This window comes from Oryx dammah, unplaced genomic scaffold (assembly GCF_014754425.2).
Source record: "Oryx dammah isolate SB20612 unplaced genomic scaffold, SCBI_Odam_1.1 HiC_scaffold_21, whole genome shotgun sequence".
NCBI classification, from domain to species: domain Eukaryota; kingdom Metazoa; phylum Chordata; class Mammalia; order Artiodactyla; family Bovidae; genus Oryx; species Oryx dammah.
In genome coordinates, this window is record NW_024070205.1 from 77094679 (window position 1) to 77118945 (window position 24267).

General features: G+C 53.0%; 1 protein-coding gene across 6 annotated transcripts in view; it reads right to left on the reverse strand.

The window, feature by feature from the left end:
* SOX13 (SRY-box transcription factor 13) overlaps nucleotides 1-24267 on the reverse strand; it is a 39026-nt gene that overhangs the window by 4506 nt on the left and 10253 nt on the right. For 3 of the 6 annotated variants that reach the window (XM_040263029.1, XM_040263028.1, XM_040263031.1), the window contains 10 exons: nucleotides 10253-10451; nucleotides 8833-8944; nucleotides 8663-8749; nucleotides 7346-7518; nucleotides 6548-6616; nucleotides 6022-6136; nucleotides 1355-1440; nucleotides 1032-1194; nucleotides 560-669; nucleotides 338-434 (listed from right to left, as the gene is read on the reverse strand). In XM_040263029.1, coding sequence (XP_040118963.1) covers nucleotides 338-434; nucleotides 560-669; nucleotides 1032-1194; nucleotides 1355-1440; nucleotides 6022-6136; nucleotides 6548-6616; nucleotides 7346-7518; nucleotides 8663-8749; nucleotides 8833-8944; nucleotides 10253-10450 — 1210 coding nt within the window. In that variant the 5' untranslated portion in view covers nucleotide 10451. Of the gene's footprint in view, nucleotides 1-337; nucleotides 435-559; nucleotides 670-1031; nucleotides 1195-1354; nucleotides 1441-6021; nucleotides 6137-6547; nucleotides 6617-7345; nucleotides 7519-8662; nucleotides 8750-8832; nucleotides 8945-10252; nucleotides 10452-11230; nucleotides 12265-13454; nucleotides 13586-24267 lie in introns of those variants that run through there. The other 3 variants (XM_040263032.1, XM_040263027.1, XM_040263030.1) reach the window with 3 other exon arrangements.

Consider the following 24267-nt stretch of genomic DNA (forward strand, 5'->3'; position numbering starts at 1 on the left):
AGGGCAGCCAGTGTGGGGTAAGGAGTGTCCTCCAGGGCAGCCAGTGTGGGGTAAGGAGTGTCCTCCAGGGCAGTTAGTGTGGGGTAAGGAGAGTCCCCCAGGGCAGCCAGTGTGGGTAAGGAGTGTCCTCCAGGGCTGGTGGAAGAACTTCCCTTCCGTCACCACCAGGGGTCACTGGAGCCTCCTGCAGCAGCCAGGGAAGACTGTCAGGGGCCCAGGGACGAGAGACAGATGGGGGAGGGACCGGTAAGGGGACTCCACAGACCGCCTGGGGGAGAAGGGGTTGCAGACAGACACCAGGCCCTGGCGGGGAGCAGGAACGGCCGCAGATCCTCACCGTCCATGTCACAGCCCAGCATGGCTTCTTCCAGTGGGTGCACACAGCTGTCCTCCAGCCGCTCCTTGGCTGGAGATGTGTCCACGCTAATGAGGTCCTGGGGAGACAGAGAACTCGCACAGCAGCCCCCTCTGCACACCCCACTCCCTGCCCTGGTTTCCCTTCGGTAGCCTCGGCCTCTGTGTGCCCCCGGCTCCCCGGGTGCAGGGGAGGGGCCCCTACCTTACGGAAGGGGGCACTGGGGGAAGGGTCTAAGGCTCCGCTATGGCCATGCAGCAGCTGTCGGGCATCCTGGATGGCTTTGGTGACAGCGTCCCCTTCACCGAGGAAGCCTGGGGAGAAGGCGGGGAGAGGAACGGAGGGGTGACTGAGCGAGGTCATGTCTTGCGACCTCTGGGGTGATGCACCCTTCTCCCCTCTGCTGCCCTGCATGCCCCCAAGGGCACCATTGACAGGGAGTCCTGTTGCCCACAGACGGACGGGAGAAAGGCCTAGATCTCTGATGGTGGGAGCGCGGGGTGCTGCCCAGTCAGATCCAGCGGGGAGAGCAGGAAGGGTCTCTGGGATGCCGAGTGCTGAAACTCACGGGGGCTGAAAGGAGCGAGTCTAACCCCTGGTCACAGAAACTGTCACGGACCTGTTCAGATCCTGCCCTCTTCACTCTCCCTTAGCAGGGAAAGGCGGGGGGGCTTACCCAAAGGCAGGCTAGGGGGATTGGCCTGCAGGTCCAGCGTGGGGGCCCCATGGCTTGGGGGACGTGGTCCACAGTTGCTCAGCTTCAGGTTGGGGGAGCTGGAGGAATTAGGCAGCTCCGAAGCCTTGGGCTTGGCCGTGAGGTTCAGCGGTTGGGAGGGTTCCTGAGGGAGGCGCCGAGGGTCAGCAACACCAGAGGGGCCAGGGGCACATGGGCCAGAGTGGGGCAGAGGAGACAAGGAGGCGGGAAATGAGGGTAGGTAGGGGAGCACAAAGGAGCCCCCATCCCCGAGGGAGCCGGGCCGGTTGAGGGGGAAGCAGTACCTGCAGGGGGTGGTGGGCTGACAAGGGCCCAGGCCTCTTCACCACTGGGGCGGGGGGGCTGTGCAGTAGCTGCAGCGGATACTCCACTACGGAAAAGGCGGCAAGGAGAAAAGTCCTGTGTGAGCACAGAACAGCAGACACCCTGCGTGACGAGGTCCCAGCAGCTCAAAGCGGGCGGAGGCTCAAAGGCCCAGCTTGCTTCCGACCACTGCCTCCCAGCCCGAGTGCTGCTGAGGCCTCCTATGCCCACCCCGACCCCGTTTCTTCACCCTGTTCTGCCCTTCCTAACTCACTGACTATAGAGTTCCCACCCCATGGCAAGATGAGCTCTACTAGCCTGTAGTAGGTACACTGTAGTACGTACGGACTTTGTACCTGCTACAGGCTGGGTGGCTTTCCCAGGTGGTGCTAGCGGTAGAGAGCCTGCCTGCCAGTGCAGGAGACTTTAGAGATGCAGGTTTGATCTCTGGATTGGGAAGATCCCCTGGAGGAGGGCATGGCAGCCCACTCCAGTGTTCTTGCCTGGAATTCCACGGAGAGAGGAGCCTGGCGGGCTACGGTCCATAGGGTCGCAAGAGCCAGGCACAACTGAAGAGACTTAGCAGTCTGTCTTATGTGCATTAGCAAGATAATCCCGTGTGTGGCAAATTAATAGGTACTTGGTTTACGTCATCCCATTTTACAGATAGTGAAACTGAGACCCGGAGAAATGACACGGGTGCCCATACAGCACCCGTGTGGGAGCACTGAGATCTGAACCCAGACCTTACCCCTCTACAGGCACTAGCTCTCTTCTACCTAGCTGGGCTCATTCTCCCTCAAGGAGGCCCAGCCTCACTGGCTTGACAATTGAGATGGAGAGATGAGCCATGTAGATAATAAGCCTCTGCCGACGTGATCGGTGGTGATATGGGCTGTGTGCGTGGCATGCCAGACAACTCTGTTCAGCTGGGGGGACCGGAGCAGGCCTCCCAGGGGGAGGGCAGGGGCACTGGAGGGGGGCGGGTGCCAAAGCAGAAGGTGGGAAGTGAGGGCGGCACGCCGTGGACCAGCAGGGCTTGCGGCCTGTGAAGCTGAGCCTGGGAGTTTGGACCCTGTTCTATGGGCTGTGGGCACCACTAACGCTCACAAGCTGGCAGCGCAGCTGGCAGCCACAGGGCTCCCTGCCCACTAGGGTCTGCGAGCAGATAAAGCAGGTGGTAGCCTGGCCAGTGCAGTTCAGTTCAGTTCAGTCGCTCAGTCGTGTCCGGCTCTTTGTGACCCCATGAATCTCAACACCCCAGGCCTCCCTGTCCATTACCATCTCCTGGAGTTCACTCAGACTCACGTCCATCGAGTCCGTGATGCCATCCAGCCATCTCATCCTGGGTCGCCCCCTTCTCCTCTGGCCCCCAATCCCTCCCAGCATCAGAGTCTTTTCCAATGAGTCAACTCTTCGCATGAGGTGGCCAAAGTACTGGAGCTTCAGCTTTAGCATCATTCCTTCCAAAGAAATCCCAGGGCTGATCTCCTTCAGAATAGACTGGTTGGATCTCCTTGCAGTCCAAGGGACCCTCAAGAGTCTTCTCCAACACCACAGTTCAAAAGCATCAATTCTTCGGCGCTCAGCCTTCTTCACAGTCCAACTCTCACATCCATACATGACCACTGGAAAAACCATAGCCTTGACTAGACGGACCTTAGTCGGCAAAGTAATGTCTCTGCTTTTGAATATGCTGTCTAGGTTGGTCATAACTTTTCTTCCAAGGAGTAAGCGTCTTTTAATTTCATGGCTACAGTCACCATCTGCAGTGATTTTGGAGCCCAAAAAATAAAGTCTGACACTGTTTCCACTGTTTCCCCATCTATTTCCCATGAAGTGATGGGACCAGATGCCATGATCTTTGTTTTCTGAATGTTGAGCTTTAAGCCAACTTTTTCACTCTCCTCTTTCACTTTCATCAAGAGGCTTTTTAGCTCCTCTTCACTTTCTGCCATAAGGTTGGTGTCATCTGCATATCTGAGGTTATTGATATTTCTCCCAGCGATCTTGATTCCAGCTTGTGTTTCTTCCAGTCCAGCGTTTCTCATGATGTACTCTGCATATAAGTTAAATAAGCAGGGTGACAATATACAGCCTTGACGTACTCCTTTTCCTACTTGGAATCAGTCTGTTGTTCCATGTCCGGTTCTAACTATTGCTTCCTGACCTGCATACAGATTTCTCAAGAGGCAGGTCAGGTGGTCTGGTATTCCCATCTCTTTCAGAATTTCTCACAGTTTATTGTGATCCACACAGTCAAAGGCTTTGGCATAGTCAATAAAGCAGAAATAGATGTTTTTCTGGAACTCTCTTGCTTTTTCCATGATCCAGCGGATGTTGGCAATTTGATCTCTGGTTCCTCTGCCTTTTCGAAAACCAGCTTGAACATCAGGGAGTTCACGGTTCACATATTGCTGAAGCCTGGCTTGGAGAATTTTGAGCATTACTTTACTAGCATGTGAGACGAGTGCAATTGTGCGGTAGTTTGAGCATTCTTTGGCATTGCCTTTCTTTAGGATTGGAATGAAAACTGACCTTTTCCAGTCCTGTGGCCACTGCTGAGTTTTCCAAACTTGCTGGCATATTGAGTGCAGCACTTTCACAGCATCATCTTTCAGGATTTGAAAGAGCTCCACTGGAATTCCATCACCTCCACTAGCTTTGTTCATGGTGATGCTTTCTAAGACCCACTTGACTTCACATTCCAGGATGTCTGGCTCTAGATTAGTGATCACATCATCACGATTATCCGGGTCGTGAAGATCTTTTTTGTACAGTTCTTCCGTGTATTCATGCCACCTCTTCTTAATATCTTCTGCTTCTGTTAGGTCCAGACCATTTCTGTCCTTTATCGAGCCCATCTTTGCATGAAATGTTCCCTTGGTATCTCTAATTTTCTTGAAGAGATCTCTAGTCTTTCCCATTCTCTTCTTTTCCTCTATTTCTTTGCATTGATCGCTGAAGAAGGCTTTCTTATCTCTTCTTGCTATTCTTTGGAACTCTGCATTCAGATGCTTATATCTTTCCTTTTCTCCTTTGCTTTTCGCCTCTCTTCTTTTCAGAGTTATTTGTAAGGTCTCCCCAGACAGCCATTTTGCTTTTTGCATTTCTTTTCCACGGGGATGGTCTTGAGGCCTGTCTCCTGTACAATGTCACGAACCTCATTCCATAGTTCATCAGGCACTCTATCTATCAGATCTAGACCCTTAAATCTATTTCTCACTTCCACTGTATAATCATAAGGGATTTGATTGAGGTCATACCTGAATGGTCTAGAGGTTTTCCCTCCTTTCTTCAATTTCAGTCTGAATTTGGCAATAAGGAGTTCATGATCTGGCCAGTGCAGGTCTCCCAAAATGTATTTCCTGTCCCCCTTTTCCACGAGGCTGTGGTCCCATCCCCGCCCAGGCTCCTGCCCTCCTCAGCCCTGCAGCTCGGCTGGTGAACACCTGGAGGTGCTGTGGTTTTGTGCAACCCGCCCTCCCCTTCACCCCGCTCCACCCCCAGTTCCCATGCCTTCACCCCAGGAAGCTGCCCTCAAAGTAGGGCCTGACTTTCCAGGCTTTTATGTTTTCCCTGCCTCCACCCTGAATCAGGGGAGCTGACCCAGGAACTGTGCCCACAGCCCAAAGGCCTTGCTGCTGGACCCACACTGGATTTCCTCTGCCGTTTCTCACCCGGAACAGGAACATCACCCAGAGGGAGCTGACTTAAAACCTGCTCCCCTCCTGGACCAGTGACGGGCAGTGCCTCTGCCTGCCCCCGGGGCCGCTCCTAAGGACTCCGTGCTCACAGCTCCCTCGCCGCCTCCATCCCACGCTGCCTTCATTCGGGCTGTCACCCCCATCTCGAGAATCCCCCCAACAGCCCCCAACCTGGTCTCAACTCCACCTGGTACCCACCCTGTTCCCCACCACCCATAGCCAGTGTGACAACGCGGCCTCTACTGAAATGTCCGTGCACATCCCACATCCTACAGATAAATTCCAGAGTCCATGCTCAGCCCTGCCGCCCTCCCCAGGCGTGTCCCACTCGCTGCCATCCCACTCCGACACCCCACTGGGCTTCCGGCCCCAGGATCCAGGCCCTGGCCCTCCACCCTCAGCTCCCGGCTTCATCCTCACAAGTCTGCGCCCCCAGGACCCAAGTGAGCACCGCAAGAAGCCCTCCCAGTTTCCCTGGCAGTTGGTTCTCTGCTGTCTCCCTCCCGGGACCATAAGCTCCTTGAGCTCAGAGTCTACATTTCATCACCCCATGGCTGCCCAGCAACTCGTCAGTGCCGGACGCACGGTGGGTGCTCTGTTCTGCGGTCACCGAGTCCCATGACGGGGCAGAGCAGAGCGGGAGTGTGAATTCGGGAGCTGTATAAATCAGTTAATGTTCAAGTCTTGATATTCTGGTACAAGAAGTGTCCCAGAACTGGGAGACTAGACCTAGACTGGCAGCACCCTCGGTCTGGAAAGCACTTGACGGCTGTGTGCTGTTTCTTCCCATTCTCCCAGTGACATTCAGAAAGAAGGGATTATTTTTCGACTAGACAGATCCCAAACTGAGACCCAGAAAGGTGACACTGCAAACCGATGGACGACAGCGATTCCTGGGCTCCTTCCCTGACCTCAGGCTGGCCCTCCCTGCCCACACTCACCTGGCTTGCAGGGGATGGGCTGAATGGGCAGAGCCAGCTGGGAGTCGGGGGTAACAGGCAGAGGTTGGTGGCTTGGGGGGAAGGCTGGAATCATGACGTAAGGCATGTTGACCTGCTGAGGGCAAAGAAACACTGGCTAAGTCCCTGGGGGTCCCAACCAGTTACCCAGCTGTGGTCAGGCCTGGACACACAGGGTGGACCAGGGGAAGAGAGACACAGGCCGAGGGCAGTTTTCAAAAGGATCCACCTGACCCCACACCCACTCCGTGGGCCCCTGTCTGCTCCCTCAGATCCCCACTGGGAGGAAGACTTTCTGGGCCCTGCCCTTGAAACGGGGGACAAAAACAAGGGAAGGGGCTAGAGCAAAAATGAGCCCGCATGCTTAGGGTCATGCTTGAGTGGGGTCACGCTTGAGTGGTTCTGCTCAATCCACAGCCACTGTCTTTCCCTGTTCACAACGCCTGTGCACACTGGTGTCAGCCCCTCAACCTCCAGCCCTCCCAGAGCCCAGCCTTCCCCCCTTTACCTGGATCTGCTGCTGAAGGAGGTTGATTTTGTGCTGCTGCTGAATCAGCTGTTGCTGCTGCTTAGCGATCTGGCAGAAGGAAAGAGTAGGCAACGGGAGTGTGGACATTAGGCCCCAGGATCCCACTTCCCATAAGCCTTTGCAGCCCCATCCATAGCCTGCCTTCCACACCAGTGGACGGACAGGCAGGACAGCTGGACAGGATAAGAAGCCAGCTGGCCAGCCCCCAGGATTTACTCTCCCTTTGCAGAGCTCCCCTTGGAGACCAGACAGGGAGGGTGGGCAGGAAGCAGCTGGTTGCTTTCGCTCAGAGGCCCCCAGCACCCTCCACCCTGGTCCTCTTGCAAGGACTGATGCACCCCAGAGGCGGGAATCCCAGCCCCTTCCTGTGGCCCCCTCCCCACCTGCCCGTGACCTCGGCCTGCGCCAGTCAGGCCTGCTGCACGCTCCCCGCTGTGCCCTGAAGGTGCCCGCCTGAAGAGCAGGGCCCACCATTCTCCCCGCTATGCCCTGAAGGTGCCTGCCCTGGGGAGCAGGGCCCCTCACGCTCCCTACTGTGCCCTGAGGGTGCCCGCCCTGGGGAGCAGGGCCCACCATGCTCCCCACTGTGCCCTGAGGGTGCCCGCCCTGGAGAGCAGAGCCCACCATGCTCCCCGCTCTGCCCTGAGGGTGCCCACCCTGGAGAGCAGGGCCTACCACGCTCCCTGCTATGCCCCGAAGGTGCCTGCCCTGGGGAGCAGGGCCCACCACGCTCCCTGCTATGCCCTGAAGGTGCCCGCCCTGGAGAGCAGGGCCCACCTGTTCCTGCTGCTGCCGGGCCAGCTCCATCTGCTGCTGCTGCTTCTCCAGGAGCATCGCGGCCATGTTCTTCTGCTCTGAGTGCGCTGTCAGGAGCTGGTCCCGCAGGGCGGACAGCTGGTGGATCATGACCAGAAGCTGCAGCTCCTTCTCCGCCAGGCTCTCCTTGGTCCCTGCTCCACAGGGAAAGAGCCACTGTTGACAACTTTTGTCCGTTCCTCTGTCCACTGGTTCATCCGTAGGACACTGAGCAATTCCTATCCCCCAGGCCCCTGCCAGGGACTGGACCACAGAGAAGACTGGGGCATGATCCTTGCCCTGGAGCAGACTCCTCATCTAGTCAGCTGACCACTGGTCACTCTGGAAGTTCCCCACCATCAGCTGCTCTTCCAGGCCCTGCAAATGCTGATGGTGGGACATCTCAGGCCTGGCACACCCCTGGGGTGTCCTCAAGGGCCCAGCGCCACTGGGCCAGGTGGGTAACTGTCCCGCAGGAGAGTCCAGAGGGACACATGCAGGCTTTGGAGCAAGACAGATCTGGGTTCAAATTCCCCTATTAACCCATTCCCCCCGGGAGCTGTTGGGCAAGCAACCAACACCTCTGCACTTTATGGTTTTTTGAATCTATAAATAAGCACTGTGGTCGTCACCTCACAGGGCTGCTGTGAGGGCAAGGGAACTGAATGTAAAGCTCAGTCCTGGATCGGGTACACGGCCCTCATCTAGCGACGTCTAACTTGTCTCTAGTGTGGCTCAGATCAGATGCAGCAGTTACTCCTAAGTGCCAGCATACAGACCATTTGCATCAGAATTACTCAGGGAACCTTTGAAATATACAAAGGCCTAGGTCCCTATCCTTTGTGGGTCTTGAATCTGGGGATCTGCGTTATTTTAAAGTTTCCTCTCAGAAAATTAAACAGCCACACTGGGAGTGAACCTAAGCAAACACACTTTAATATACTGAGTGAGGTCCTGATAGCCTAGAATTAATTTCCAGCAGTGAAAGGGAACATTCCATTTTATAGTGAGATATGGAAAGTGGCAATGACATGCCCAAGGTCACAAGGGAGGCGGAGTGGGGGGGGGGACTTGATTCCCACCAGGCCTCTGCTGCACGGAAATAGGCAGGCACCTTCACGCTTGGGTGAAGAATGGTACTGACCCCTAGGGCCAGGCAGCAGCCAGAGGGGCTCAGGTCATGTGTGAGGGAGCTAAGAATCCCAGAAATTGCCCTGCGGGCCTAGACTGCATGGCCAGGCCTGGAGAAGGGAAGGGGGTTCAGAGATCTCCCCCTTGCCCACCCACATGGGCCTTCACCTTTGACATCTTTGGTTTCCACAGAGCTCCTTCCCAGGAACTTCTCCTTCCAGTCACTGGACAGCAGCTTCTCGATGGCCGGCACAACTGGAAGACACCAGAAGGCTGAGAAGCACGATCCTAACACTGCCCCACCAGGCCCCCGTCTCTAACTAGGGCAGACGTCTCACCTTCTTTTAAATTTCTGTTGAAGTCCAGCTTCTCCTGGCTTCCAGAAGCAGCCTCGGAACCTCCTGGTCTCCTGGGTTCCGGGGACCCACTGTTCTCCAGGGAGCTGCTGTCCTGCAAGACACACTGAATGTCCCTGCCACCGTAAGACAAGAGGGACAGGTGGGGGGGGTGCTGAACACTCCAAGGGTGTGTGCCCTGGGGAACCCCAGAATCTACCCAGCTCCCAGCCTTTAGTAGGGCCTTCTCTCCCCACCTCCTGACCTTTGCCCTGACTTGGCTTAATAGACTTTGTGAAAAGAACAAAAGGTTTTAAGACGAGATCTGGGCTCACTGACTCACAATGTGCTTAATCCCATATGAGTTCCTGAACTTCTATGAACCTGACCTCCCTCTTCTGAAAATGGAAATACTTATACCTCCTTTTGCCATAGGATTGTAGCTGGGATCAAAGGAGTTAATGCATATGAATGAGGTTTGCCATTGCAGAGGCAAAGGCCAAAAGTCAGCTATTAATTATTCCTCCCTTACATGCACCTACTCTCCAGCCTGGCTGGTTACTTTCAGGGTCCCCGCTCCCACCCTCTTTCAGACATTGTCCCCTTTCTCCTCTTCTCATCTGAGTCTTCTCCATTCTTTAAGGCTCAGCTTAAAGTCTTACTCCTCCAGGAAGTCCTCCTTGATTCACTACCCCTACTTCCAGCCCCCTTTTGCCTACTCCTCCTGGCTGGATCCTTCCTCGGAGCCCTAAAACTCTCCTCATTTTCACTCATTTGCCTTTTTTTTTTTTTAATTTATTTATTTTCTCATTTGCCTTTGATTACATATTTCCTTTTACATCTCTTAAATGGAATCATGGAATTTCTAAGAGCAAAAAGAATCATTACCACTCATACAGTTCAGCTCCTTCATTTTAAGGATGAGGAATCATATTGTCTTTAATAGTGATTTAAACTCTGGTTTGGGTAATAAGACTGATTTTTCTCAAATCAGCAGTAGATTCAAAAGTAGTAGATTTCTACTACTAGACAGAGCTAGTAGATTATCTTTAAGCCAGACTGTAAACGCGTGTATCTTATTTCTCAACTAGTCCTCAAGGGTAAGGACTGGTCACACAGAGGCGAGCAGTTAATATCAGGTGAGTGAGGACAGGAGTGAGTCCATGTCCTGCTCAGACAGGTAGCCTGACCCACCCACCCACCCGTGTACCTGCCCCTGTCCCCTGCTAGGCTGGTGGGTGCCTGGCCCATCCACCAGGGGGATAAGCACACAAACAGGGGCTGCAGAGGCAGGCTGGGGACACTGACCCAGGGGCCCCTGGTGGGTGCCTGACCCATCCACCAGGGGGATGGGCACATGCACAGGGGCTGCAGAGGCAGGCTGGGGACACTGACCCAGGGGACCCAAGAGACTGCTGGGCACCTGGGCTGGAGCTTGCAGGTCAGCACCATTCTGGGGGGGGCGCGCTGGGTCTCCAAGCTGCGATTCAGCTGCAGTGGCCGAGCCTTGGGGGTCCGGGTAACAGGGCTCCTTCTTCCCCTCTGCCTTGACAGTACAGTTCACCATGGTGCCAACTTCATCCAGGACCAGCTGGGCAGAGCCAGGGCTCCTCATAGACATCCTGAGGGAGGAGGGGCCGAGTCAGGGAGGAGGACCTGAGCCCCCGGGGAGTGACTGCTGTTGACTGATGTTCCAGCCCCAAACAGGTATGCGCACGCAAAAGACAAGCCCCACTTGGAACTCACTGTGACTGGAAAAGATTCTGTACCACCCCCCCCCGCCCTTTTTTTTTTTTTAAATAGAAAGGCCAAGAGGAGACTGGGCCACCTTCTGTTGTTCCCTGCTTATTGCAGCATTGGGACTAGCAGGCTGATGGGTTCCACTGAGAAGGCTAGAAACTTAACTGGCTGTTTCCGAGCCCAGTAAAACCGAGATCATATATACAGTCTGTGTCTGTGTATGTCTAAGTACATATTTGTAATTAGTTATCAAAATTTAAAAATCAAGAGATAGCACATAAAAATCTGGGCTTGAACTCTCTTGAATTTAGTCTGGGGCAATAACTGGGATTGAGGCTCAGATGGTAAAGAATCCACCTGCAACGTGGGAGACCTGGGTTCAATCCCTGGGTTGGGAAGTTCCCCTGGAGAAGGGAATGGCAACCCACTCCAGTGTTCTTGCCTGGAGAATCGCAGGGACAGAGGAGCCTGGAGGGCTACGGTCCACGGAGACGCAATCGGAGGCGACTGAGCGAATTTCACTTTCACACTCTCTCCTACTCCCCTAAAGCGAAACCAAGTATTGACTACCCCATACACTTGTTCTTTGCTTTCCTTATAGTAGAGGCAAGATAAAAGTGAACTATTTCCAACTATTCCTTGAATCCATCTATCTATTTACCAAAAGTGAGGTGAGTTGAAGTGACCTAAGAGATGAGTAGCTTTCCGAGAAATACTTTCTTGTATCTGGTTGGAGTCTCTCAATTAGAGTCTGGCCCGCTCCGGGCCTCTGCAATCCCCGGTGTAATGAAAGCAGAGACTGAATCTCCTACTTCTGTTGCTGACACCATGCCGTGTGAGATCACCAAGTAGCTGAGCAGGATCCTGGAGTCGTTTTCGGTGGTATTGCCAGGCTCAAGGCCATAGCAGCAGATGTCCAGAGCTCACCTGCTCCCCCTCCAAAGTCAGAGAGACAAGACCAGCTGGGACACACAGCAGGTTCCCAGAAGGCATGCGTCTTGCCTCAGCTACTCCAGGAGCTGCTGAGGAATCTATGGCAAGTTACTTAACCTTTCCGTACCTGTTTTCTCATCTGTAAAATGGACAGTGTGAAGTGATGAATTGATATTTACAAGGTGTTCAGAAGAGTGCTTGGTGCCTTTGTTAAAGCACAGCCGGTTGGAATGCAGCAAAGGGAGGCAGCCGGCATAGCCTGGGGGCTAGTTTGAAAGGTGAAGTCATGGGTCAGGCACAAATCAGGATTTCTGTGGGTGAGGCCATGAATCTGTTTTAACAAGCCCTCCTGGTGATTCTGATACATAGTAGTTTGAAAAGCTGTGTTAAATAAAACTTTAAAAAAATTCTGTTTACACGGGCATTACATTTTTAGGAGGGGAATGTAAGGCAAAAATTATATAGAGTAAAATATCCCTCAACTTAAATTGCAGGTGCAGTATAATATTTGTATATTACATCACCTCTGTATAACAAAATGCTTCTTATAAGGAATGATGCCATGTGCTACATAGGACAGACGTACACAACTGTATACATACACAGTATTTCACTTGAAATAACGGAAAGCATTCCAGCCGAATAAGACGTATCTGCTCGATTTGATGCCATCCTGCAGACCAGACCAGACCAGACTCCCTTGCCACTTTTCAAAGGGCAAGGTGCCCTGGGGGCTTGGTGTGGGGTCCAGGAGGGGCACTGCAGGGTGAGGAGAGAGGCGAGGAGAAGAGACCCCCCGCGCGGCCCAGCAGGGCTCTGGGGTGCGCCTGGGTCCCGCCCAGCGCGGGCCCGGCCAGCAGCCAGGAAGCCGGCGCGCGGCCCACCCGGGCGGGGAGGGGCGCGGGGGAGGGGCGCTCTCCTGAAGCCGAGGGCCGCAATTACATAACAAACAACCCGGGGCTCAAGCTGTGAATTAATCAAACCGCTGAAAATAAAACCTTCCTCTCAGGAACTTCAGACAAAAGAAATGAAAACAACCAGGCTGGCTGGAAAATAAAAGACTGCGGCGCTGAAAGGGGGACAAAAGGAAATCAGACAATAGGGTGTTGGACAAAGGCAATAAAGCCAAAGGCAGTCTGACAGGCGGACAACGCGGGGCCGCGGGCTTCTGATCCCCGGCCGGCTCCGCGCCCCCCGCGCCCCGCCCGGCCCGGGGTCCTGGGGGTTTCTCCTCCGGGCACTCTCAGGGTGCTGCCCCACGCGGCCCAGCGCCCCGGCGGCACGCGGGCGGCCCCGAGCGCCCACCGCTCCCCAGAGCGCGGGCCCGCGGGGGCCCACCCTCCCCTCCGCCGCCGCCGCCGCTGAAGGCCGAGGCAGAGGAGGTGACGCTCGGTCCTAAGGAACCCCAGGGCCGCGCGGCCCGGTACCCCGGCCACCCCCCTGCTGAGCACCTGAACCGCGGCTGGTCCCAGTGGAAACATGCAGAGTGCAAGCTACACCCTCGTTTTGGAAGGGTTAGGACGAAAACATAATGTACAACAGCTCATTGGTTATTGATCACAAGTTCAAATGTAACAGTTTGCACACTTTGGGGTTAAATAAAACACAGCGTTAAAATTCGTTTCACCTGTCTCTTTTTGCACTTCTTATTGTAGCTAGGGAAAAACGTGTATAAGTGGGGCTCACATATTTCTGTTGGACCCTGCTGCAGTAAGACAGCTCTTCCTTTTGACCTTGATGGCCTTTTCTACCCACTCTTAACTCCCAAGAGTACACCCAACTGGGCACTGGGATTGTTTTTATTTTGGGGGGGGCTCCCAACAGTCCGTCCCAGCTTCTGACACAGAGCCTGGTAACAAAGAAAATGGCTCTTGGCGGCCAGTCAAGCTAGCTTGGAGGTGTCAGTCCGTTCACCAGGGCATGGTACTCCCCCCTCCCCAACCCCCCATTACCTGCCAAATCCTGCTAGCAGCCCAGAAAAGGGCCCTTCATTCCCACAGGCATCTGTCTCCACTGCAGGCACTGGCCCTGGCTCTCCACTGGTCCCCTCCCTGGATTCATTGGTTTATGGAGAAGCCAACAGCCCAGGGTTGATGCAGAGTGCAGCCTTTGGGGTTTAACAATCTGGATTCAAATCTCTGCCCTGCCACCAACTGACTTGTGTTACCTTGGGAAACTAATGAACTCTGAGCCTCCACCTCCTAATCCATATAATGGGTATAATAATCCATCTCTCACAGGTGTCCGTGGAAATTAAATAATACAGGGTGAGCATTCATTAGGTTGCCATATAGCCCAGGATGCTCCTAGAGCCAGAGGGTTGAGAGAGAAGTCTCTGGGTCAGACAGACCTGAGTCCATTTAAATCCTAACTTTGCTTAATTGATTGCTGTGTAACCATGGGCAACTGACATAACCTCTCTAAATCTCAATTTCCTCCTCAGTGAAATGGGAATAAAATTCCCAATATGAAGAGACTGAAGTGAGAGCCGCTCAGTTGTGTCCGACTTTGCCAACCCGGAAGGGAAGGCAGAGCAGGAATGCTGTTCCGCATTGAAACCCCATGGACTGTAGTCCGTGGAAGTCTCCAGGCCAGAACTCTGGAGTGGGCAGCCTTTCCCTTCTTCAGGGGACCTTCCCAACCCAGAGATCGAACCTAGGTCTCCTGCATTGCAGGCAGATTCTTTACCAGCTGAGCCACAAGGGAAGCCCAAAGATGAGGAGATTAGCCTTCCATTAACACTCCTGTCCCTATAAGATGTGCCTGTTTTACATTCTCTTGGCATCCTGAACTTGCGACTTCAAAGTACTTTTCACAATTGGTAATGATACCTTCACATGTTTTATTTCTGACTGGCCCAGTAGCCTGAGAACCCATCCAACCCCACACTGTGAAAATAAGCTTAGTTTTGCTTGTCATTATAGCCGCAGAGTCTAGCACAGTGCCTGGTACATACAGGTGCTCAATAAACATTTGTACAACACTCAGAGTAATATAGTTCAGCAGCATAGGACAAGGCAGATCTGAATGCCCTAAGTGACAACTACTGTAATCATCATCATTAGATGGATGCTGCTGTCTGGGGCTAATTTCCCACACCCCCACCTCCCATACCCAGTTATCCTCAGCTGCATCTTGCTTGCATCTAAGCTCTTCCTGTGAATGACCCCAATCCCCCAGTAGCAAGGCAAGCCCATTTCCTTTTGTTCCTACCTTGGGACAGTAAGAAACATTTTCCAAACGTTATGAATTTAAAGACCCTGTGCAGTCTTCCCTTAAGTCTTTTCCAGAGACTTAAAAAAAAAAAAAAAAACCTTATTACCCCCTTCCCTACAAAGCATGGTCCATGCTTCAATCATATAGACATGATTTTTCAGGAGGTTTTGAGGTCAGCAGTCACAGCCTCCCCTCTCCCCAGATGCCCAGAAGTCAGACTATTCTGGTGCTCAGGAGATGTGGATTACTGGCCTCCCCCAGTTCCCACCCAGGTCCTGGTCAGAGGCCACCCTGGTGGGGTTCTCACTCGGGTAGAAGCGCTTCCATGTTCCCAGTCTCCACCCTCTCGCCCAGTCTTACTCATATTTTATAAATGGAGAAACTGAGGCCCAGAAAGGTCAGGTTCACCTGGCTTGTTTGGGCACACTGATTTAGGAATAGAGTCAGAGGACCTTCAACCAGCTGGGGCACGGAGCAGCATTCCTGCCCTGCCTTTCCTTCCCTTCCGGGGAACCTACCCCACAGGCCCTCCGCCGCCTTCTCCTGGGTTTAACCTCACCTGAGCATCTTGAGAAGTGAAGGCCCCTAGGGGGAGAGGGCTCAGGCCAGCCCCACCCTGGATGCCGCAGAATCTTGAGTCTCTGAGCTGACTCCAAATCCAGCGCCCAGGACAACGCAGCGGACGCCTGCCCCCCACAGAGGGACAAGGGCACAGGGCCCAGTTCTGGAGTCTGCAACCAGGCAGACTCCAGGGGCTAAGCTCCTCTTTCTCCTGCTTACAATCAAGCCTCTCCCAGCCCCTCTGACCCCCTCCCACCCAAGGCACACACAAACTAAGCCCCTTTCTACCCCCAAACAAATCACCAGCCACTTCCTCTCCCAATCAGACAACAACCAGCCCAGCCAGATTGGAATCAAAGGACTTTTTACTCTCAGACCTTCCTCCCTCCATAACAACAGCCCGCCCCTCCCCACATCTAGATACAGATAAAGATAGACATAAATTCCAGTCATCGGAGCATGACGGGTGACTCAGACCCGGGGGTACAGGAAGGCAGACCCTCCTAGGAGGGCCAGTGACGACACTTCCCTGCTGGGCACACACCTGACCCTCTACTGAGACCCCCGCCCCCGGGCTGGCCCTGTGTGGGTGGTGCAGAGGGCACTGCCAGGGAGGAAGCATGTGGCCGGGAGGGGCAGGGCCAGGGGAACAGGTCCCAGAGGAACATCACTTCCTTTCAGGGCCCCTGAGAGTTGAGAGCCCCGGGCAGCCCTGAACAATGGCCCGAGGCGTGGGTGCCCAGCACGGTGCCCAGTGCCACATCCTGCCATTCTTCTCCCAGGCCGCACCCTGCCACCCTTCCTGGCTACGCCCGATCCTATCTCTGCTGTTTACTCAGAGCTGGGAGCTGGGCTGGCCACAGGCTTGAAACAAAGCTTTCCTGCGAGGCTCTCTCCCTCTCTTCAGCCTCTGTGGGCCCTGGGGTGAACAGGTCCATGGTGTGGCCCTGTCTAGCCCAGACCAGGTGGAGACAATGGCCAACACCCCCCGTCCCTGGGCTGTTTCCAGGCTGACCAAGGTAATATATCACCTAGCAGAGCAGCCAAGACTAGCTAGACTGAGGCGTGCTGAGCCCCCGGGAGCCCCTGTCCTAGCCTGTAAGAGGAGGCAGCCCCCTGCATCGCCGGCACAGAAATCCAGCTCCAGACAGAGCTTTGGCAGCTGCCAAGATTCAGCTGACCCCCTAAGGACTTAAAAAGCTGGGAGAAATGGGCGGCGCCGTTCCCACCCAGAGCCTCGTCCGAGTCTCCTCTTCCTGGAGGATCCAGAAGAGGCAGCGTGGAAGGGCCGCTGAGATTCCCAGGAGGAAGGGGCTGCTGCACCCGCCTGGGTAAAGCCGAGGAAGTAGACAGCGTTTCCTGGAGGCCCTCATCTGGGGCCTTCCTGCTTCGGGACCTGAGGCTGTCTCCAGCCCCTCCCGAGCCCCGTGAGCAGCCCGGCCACAGGCTGGGGCAGCTGCAGTGCTGACCTCCCCTCCCAGCACCAGGCCTGGATGAGGACGCGCGCGTCTCCTCCTTCACACAAGCAGGGTCCCATCCAGGGCCCGCGCGCAGCCCGGGCAGACCTGGCCTCGGCAGAGACCTGCCTTGTAGGGTAGCCCTGAGCGTTAACCACGGGGACAGGAGGATAAAGAGCACACAGGGCCAGAACACCACCCGGCTGAGGGCACTGGGCAAGGGCTCGCCTCTCCTTCTCCTGACCCACCCAAGGCCCAGGCATCTGAACTCAGCCCTCACTAAAGCCCGGATCCATGTCTTCTCATCTGCTGGCTGTGCCCTGGCTCCCTCTAACCCAGGTAACAGGATCCGGTCCAGCAAAGATCAAGCTGCCATTGTCTTTGCCGCTTACAGTCGTTTCTTGAGTCATGGCCAAGGAAGAATTAATCAAAAAAACCCAAAGTCACTTTGGAAACTTGGGGGAAAGATTCAGTCTCTCAAAACTTTAGTTTCTTCACACGTAAAACAGAGATTCCAATACCTACTTTGTGATTAGAAGGTAATCATAAGCTTAGAGAATGTGGCAGAATATATGTCCAGGGAAGTGTTGACAGGATGCCTTCTTGACCCAGAAAGTTGGCGTGCAGATAATCAGAAAACACACATGGCCTCACCCTCTCCTCCCTGGGATGCACCTCCCTGTAAAAAACTGAAAGTTGCTCAGTCTCCTTTCGACCCCGTGGACAATATAGCCCAACAGACTCCTCTGTCCATGGGATTCTCCAGGCAAGAGTACTGAAGCGGGTTGCCATTTCCTTCTCCAGGGGATCTTCCCGACCCAGGAGTCTTCTGCGTTGCAGGCAGATTCTTTACCATTTGAGCCACCAGGGAAGCCCCTCTACCTCCCTGCTGCTAAGTTGCTTCAGTTGTGTCCGACTCTGTGCAACCCCGTAGACAGCAGCCCACCAGGCTCTCCCGTCCCTGGGATTCTCCAGGCAAGAACACTGGAGTGGGCTGCCATTTCCTTCTCCAATGCATGAAAGTGAAAAGTGAAAGTGAAGTCGCTCAGTCGTGTCCGACTCTTAGCGACCCCATAGACTGCAGCCTTCCAGGCTACTCCATCCATGGGATTTTCCAGGCAAGAGTACTGGAGTGGGGTGCCACTGCCTTCTCCCCTCTACCTCCCTAAGGCTCCATAAAAAGATATACTTTGAGAAAAGGTTCGGGGGCTTCCAGAGGGGTTTGCACATCCTGCTCCTCGGCTTGGGCAGACAACGGAGGGACAGAGTGGCTGGCGGCACTGCAGTCAGCGGCCAGGGCCCAGGAGCTGCACTGGGACGCACTGGCCTCACCTTTGGGTGCCCTGCTCCGGTCTGTGGCTTCCCCCACAGCAGGGTTTCTGGGTGGGACCCCACCTGCACCTTGAGAAAACCTAATCACCATCATCTCCCCAAAGAAAAGCTCATCATCGGAAACCTCGACCGAGCGGCTCTTACTCAAGCAGCATTCCAGTGAACAAAGTGTTCCGTTCTATTTCTCTGCAAAGGCTACGTTTCCTCTCCCATTATCTACCCCATCGGCCCACCGGCAGCCAAGACTGCGCGGAAGGTTTCTCCTGTCCGTCACGTTCATGGTCCCCTTTGTATTTGTGAGTCGTTGCTTTTTCTTGGCTTTGGCTCCTTCTCAAAAGGGCAGGAGAGCAAGGGGAGGAGAACAGCTTCAAGTCTCCGATTTCATCTAAAATGCTCATCAAGCAATCGCCAAAGCAGCCAGCCTGCCACCCAGTCTGCCTGGGACCCCAACTTCCAGCACCAGCACCCTTTGGAAACTGAGCAGGACCATTTCAACTAAGAAAAGAGAGAAACCTGGCAAAGGGGTGGGATGAGATAGGGATCTTGACATCTGGAGCCCAAGTCGGTAATAACAATAGCAGTGACATTCAAAGTATTTAACAACTGATGGGCACTAACCTGTGAGATGGGACTCCTGGGACAATCAGATGAGTTAGCAGGTAGCCCCCCACACACAACTGGTTGCCACTCTGGTGTGTACCCCTCTGATCACAGTTAACATTTCCTAAGTATTTACTATGTGCTGAGTATTATTTGAATCACTTTTATTTATAGTAATTTATTTCATTTTCGCAATAACCATCTGAGATAGCCGGTATTGTGATCTCCACTTTACAGATGGAGAAACTGAGGCACAGAGGTGGTTTGCGTCCAGAATGTTCCTCTCAACCAGACAACAGGAATCAGGCACACAATAAGCTAAAGGCCATCAATAGGCATTAGCTCTTTTAATACTTTCCTGAGCCCTGTGAAATAGTTACTATCATCATCTCTGTTTTACTACTGAGGACACAAAGCCTTAAGGAGGCTAAACAACTGCCAAAGTTCATGGCCAATGAGTGGTGAGCAAAACACGGGCCCAGAGACCGGCTGTCGAGCGCTTTCTTTAAAGCACTGGATTACACTGGTTTCCCTTCCACGTGCTTGAGGGCCTAAGAGCCACAGGGAATCACGCACAGGAGGCTGAGTCACCTGCCCCTCGATTTCAACCTCTGCAGGGCACTGCTGCTCTCAGGACGGGGGTCAAGGGATCCAGGCAGGTCCTAGCTCAGCTGAAGGGAGAAAAGTCAAAGGCAAATGCCACATGCAGACACCAAATAATTCAAAACCAGGGTCCTAGTGTCATGAGTTCAGGGCGGCATCGGAGGGCGCAGAGATGCCCCCCCTCCCTGACCTCCCCCAGTGATCACCTCGCCGGGGTCCTGACCTTCCTTCCTTGCCCTCTGTCCTCACAGCTCCACACCTTAGCGTCCCACCATCAGCCTCAGCAGAGCCGTACACTCCACAGACCACTCAACACATGTGCCAAATGAATAGCGGCAGTCATCTTTTTATCAGTCTTTTTTCTGACTATAAAAGGAATATGTACTCATTGTACAATAGATAATCTGAAAAATTTAGAATAACATAAAGACCAAAAAAATTAGTCACCCACTTCACATTAATCCAGAGGGGGCAGCTGATAACCCTTTGGCATATTTCCATTAAACATTTTTCCTGTCTAGTTTTCTTTTTCATCAATAAGCGCAAAAACTTTTACACTATTCCCCTCCATATACATGTAATAGTATATCAGAGGAAGCTTTCATGTTGCTAAAAACTGGAAAGTACTTAAAATTCTTCAGAGAATTCCATGGTAGTCCAGTGGTCAGGACTCTGCGCTTTCACTGGGAGGGCCTGTACTGGATCTCGGGTTGAGGATCTAAAATCCCACAAGCCATGAGGTGTAGCAAAGAAGAAAGAAAATTCGTTAGGAAGTCATTTGTACTTGTTGCACATCTCTGCAGTGGCTGTACCATAATTCACCCAATGCCCAGGGTTAAAACAATCCAACTCTTTAAATCTCAATATTACTGAAACCCCCTTCTCCCCCTGAAGGTCATTCACCCTCCAGACACTTCTAATGGGCCAGGGCCGTTCTGCTCCTACGACAGAAGGCAGGGAAAGGGCCCTGCCAATCAGCAGGAAGATCAAGGTAGGAGAAGGGCCTCACCTGCTTCCTCTTTTTCTTTACTTTTTTTTTTTTTTTAACTGACGTATAGTTGATTTGCAATGTTGTGTTAGTTTCAGGTGTGCAGCAACGTGATTCAGTTACACGTATACATGTACATTCTTTTTCAGATTCTTTTCCCTTACAGGTCATTACAAAATACTGAGTAGAGTTCTCTGTGGTACACACTAGGTTCTTACTGGCTTTATTTTCTATATAGTTGAGTGTATCCGTTAATCCCAGCCTCCTAATCTATAAACCCTCCCCTCGTCCGCCTCCTCTTGACAGGACAAGCACATAGCAGAAGTACAGGATGGAGGCTGTGACAGTGACCCAGAGATGTGGGCCCGGGTCTAGCTGCTTCTGCAACGTGGAGGGCACGTCTTAGTGCTTCCGGGGGCCTGACTTCCCCTTAAAAAGATGAAGAATCACAGTGAGATACCACGTCACACCCATTATGATGGCTACTATTTAAAAAAAAGAAAAAAGGAGTGTTGGCAAGGATGCAGACAATTGCCGGTGGGAATGTAAAATTTTACAGCTGCTATGGAAAACAGCATGGTGGCTTCTTAAAAGCTGAAGCATAGAATAACCATATGATCCAGCAATTCTCCTTCTGGGTGTAGAACCAAGGGGTGTGAGGCAGGGCCGTGAAGGGACGCTGCTCACCCGTGCTTTTACAACACTATTCACAGCAGCCAAAAGGTGGAAACAACCCAAGTGTCTGTGGAGGAGTGAATGGATAAAAACGTGGTATAGATAAGAACAGAATATCATCATCCTTAAAAAGGAGATCTGACATACACTACAATGTGGAGGAAACTTGAAAATGTTAAATGTAACAAGCCTAAGTGAAATAACAAAAAGACTAATATTTCTTGATTCTGCTTGTACGAGGTACTTACAATAGATAAATTTATAGAGACAGAAAGTAAAATAGAGGTTATTAGCGGCTGGGGAGAGAGGCTAAGGGGGAGTTATTATTTAACAAGTACAGAGTTTTAGTTTGGGGGAGGCAAACTTCTGGAGATAGACAGCAGGGGCAGTTGCACAACACAAATGTACTTAACACTTCCAAACTATGCAATTAAAAATTATTAAAACGGTCAATTTCATTAATAGGTATGTTACCACCAAAAAAAGATGGAGAACATGAAACTGCTAATAATTTACAGTTTCATGGCACCTTTAATCTTGCAGACAGGCATAAAGCAGACTCCGACTGGGGACTCAGGTCTGGCCAGGTATCGGGAGCGTGCAGCCCAGAGACCAGCTGCCTTGGAGAGCCTCTTGCGCACAAAGCCATCATTAACATCATTAATTGAAGTGTCTAAAAGGGCCAGAGCCAGACAGAGTGGGACCTGCCCCACCAGTTAGCAGGCTTTCCCTTCAGTGACCCCCTCGCCTCTAGGTACAATTAAAGGCTCTTCCCTGTCACTCAGAGACAGGTGTATTAAGGATTCCTCAGCGGGGAGGGGAAGGGTCTGGGGGCAGGAAAGCGAGGATGGAGGAAGAGATTTTGCTCATTTCCTTTAAGTCAGCTCCTTGCTTTCGTGGAAATCCTTTCCTCAATTGTCCTTCTTGGGGTGGCAGTCTCAAGGAAAGCGCTGGGTGACGCCTGGCTTCCAGAACAGCTTTCCCCATCCCCAACTTGCTGAGCAGCCCTGGGCAGTCTACTCTACAGCTCTCGACCTCCTTGAGGCCCATCTAGGGAGGACACAGGGACAATAATTCAAACAAATGCTTTCAAGTAGGTCTGAGCTAACAGAGGGGGTGACTGGGGTGGGGGCCCCCTGGGGAGAGAAGGAGGGAATGGAGAAGCCTTTCCAGTGTCCAGAGTCACCACTTATTTCAGAGACGCTGGCTTCTGTGGGCCACCCAGATCTTCCTTCTCCTCTTCAGTGAATGACAGGCGGGGACCAAAGTCCCATCTAGCCAGAAGGGTCATTTGATAGTTCCATTCTCTATTACTGGTGCCTTTACAAGTAAAAAAAACTAGCCCAGCTCCCACTTACCCAAGAACACATCACAGGGCTTCTAGTGTCTCTAAGCACTGCCGGGGCCCCAGGGCCTGATCGAGAGGGCAGGCCCTGCGGATGGCCGTCCACCACAGGGGAACCTTAGGGAGTGTCTATGGGAACTGAAAAGAGCCACTGGCACCTGTCTGTCTTTGTCCAGCGAAGAAGGGAGAGGAGCGTCCCCACCCAGCCCTTAGAGCTGCTTTCCTTCCCTTCCCCCACAGCCCGTGCCCGGACCCGGGGTGAGGGTCAGTGACGGGGTCACTAGAGGTGCCCAGCTCAAAACCTGCCCTCGCTTAGGAAGGCATTTAACCCTCTCCCTGCTGGCTCATCACTAGTCACCCTAAGAGATCTACCTGCTCGGAGGGGAAAAGTTACTGCAGAGAGGATCACAGAGACCCACGTGATAACTCTGAGTGCACAGTGGAAGTGAACCCTGGATTTGGAGGCTGGAGGTCTGAGTTGGAGCCCCAGCTCTGCCACAAAATCAAGGTACAATCCTAGGTAAGTCCTAATTTTCTGAGCCTCAATTTTCCTATCTATAAATTGGAAGTCAACATACACACCACCCAATTGCTTGGAGCCTCAGCATAGCGATTTTCTAAATGTCAAAAGACTTCACACGCTTGATGGTTTAGAAAACCCCCTACAACTGTTAGGGGTTTGGACACCTGGAACTCACTGTGGGGCGTGGGACACACCACCCAAACGAGCAAGGTCTCAGTTTTTCCATTTGCTCATGGGATAAATGATTATTTCTTCTCTCAGAGATAACATTTCAAGTCCGGGAGGGCTCCAGGGTCTCTGATGCAGGAATACAGGTGCTGCTGAGGCCCTGGTTCCCACCTTCAGGCTGCGGCCTGCATCAGCAAAAGACAGTGACGGCACCTGCCATGTTTTTGAGTGAGCACGACCAGCTAAGCACCTCACAGGTATTTTTGGTAGCAACAAAGTCCATTTTATAATTGAGGCACCTGAAGCTAAAGGGTGGAAGCAAAATCCCACAGGAGGCCCACCTGCCTCCAATTCCAAAACCACAGCACAAGGACTCTGGAGAAAAGGCAGCTTCCCCGCAGGTGCACCCAGTCCAATCAGCCCTGACTGCTGCAGGGTGCTGGGGGACAGCCTCCACTTCCTGCTGGGTTCCTGCAGGAGCTCTGGAGTGCCCAGAGTCCAAAGGTTAGTTAAAGGCTGTCAGTTACTATGAATTATAAAACTTCACCAGCAGTTGGGTTTGGTGAAGGCAGTGGTTTCATGCTTTCAAGCGATTCAGACTTACAAGCGAATTTCACCATTTTTGCAAAAATCCATTCTACTTGGTGTAGAGCTGTCACCATTAGTGACCCGATTAAGGGACAACACTGGGTAAAGGACAAGAGGCAGTAACACTCTGAGCCAAACTATCATTTATGCTCTGTCTGGTGACACCCTGCCTGCAGTTGTTGGGTGAGAAAGTTCACTGTCTTTTCTGGGCTGCCCTCCAGTGCCAGCACAGTGAGGTCTACACACTGGGGTCCACACCCCAGCCCACCTCCACCCCACACCCTACCCCTGCTCCAAGGTCCGGGAACACTCGGGTTAGCAGCTCTTGCCCTTGTTTCTCTGAGTGCATGGGTCACTCCTGTAGCAGAATAATTACAGCAATAGTAACAGCAGCAAATGCCTGGATAAGAACTCCTCCCCCCAACGCCCCCCATGGCAGACAGTGACTGAATTTTCCAGGTAACCCTTTTTATTCAATCTTCTTAGTACCAGTTATGATTGTCAGCAGCAATTTATAATTCCGGAAGCTGAAGCACAGATTGGCTAAGTAACTTGGCCAGGGTCACGCAGCACATCTGTACACATCTGAAGGAAGAATTTGATGGGGGGCTGAGAGAGGTGTCACAGCTGACGGAGTCTGCTCACCATACTCTCCCTTTCCCAAATCCCATATGAGCCATGCTCATGACCCAAGGGAGGAGCTGCCCCC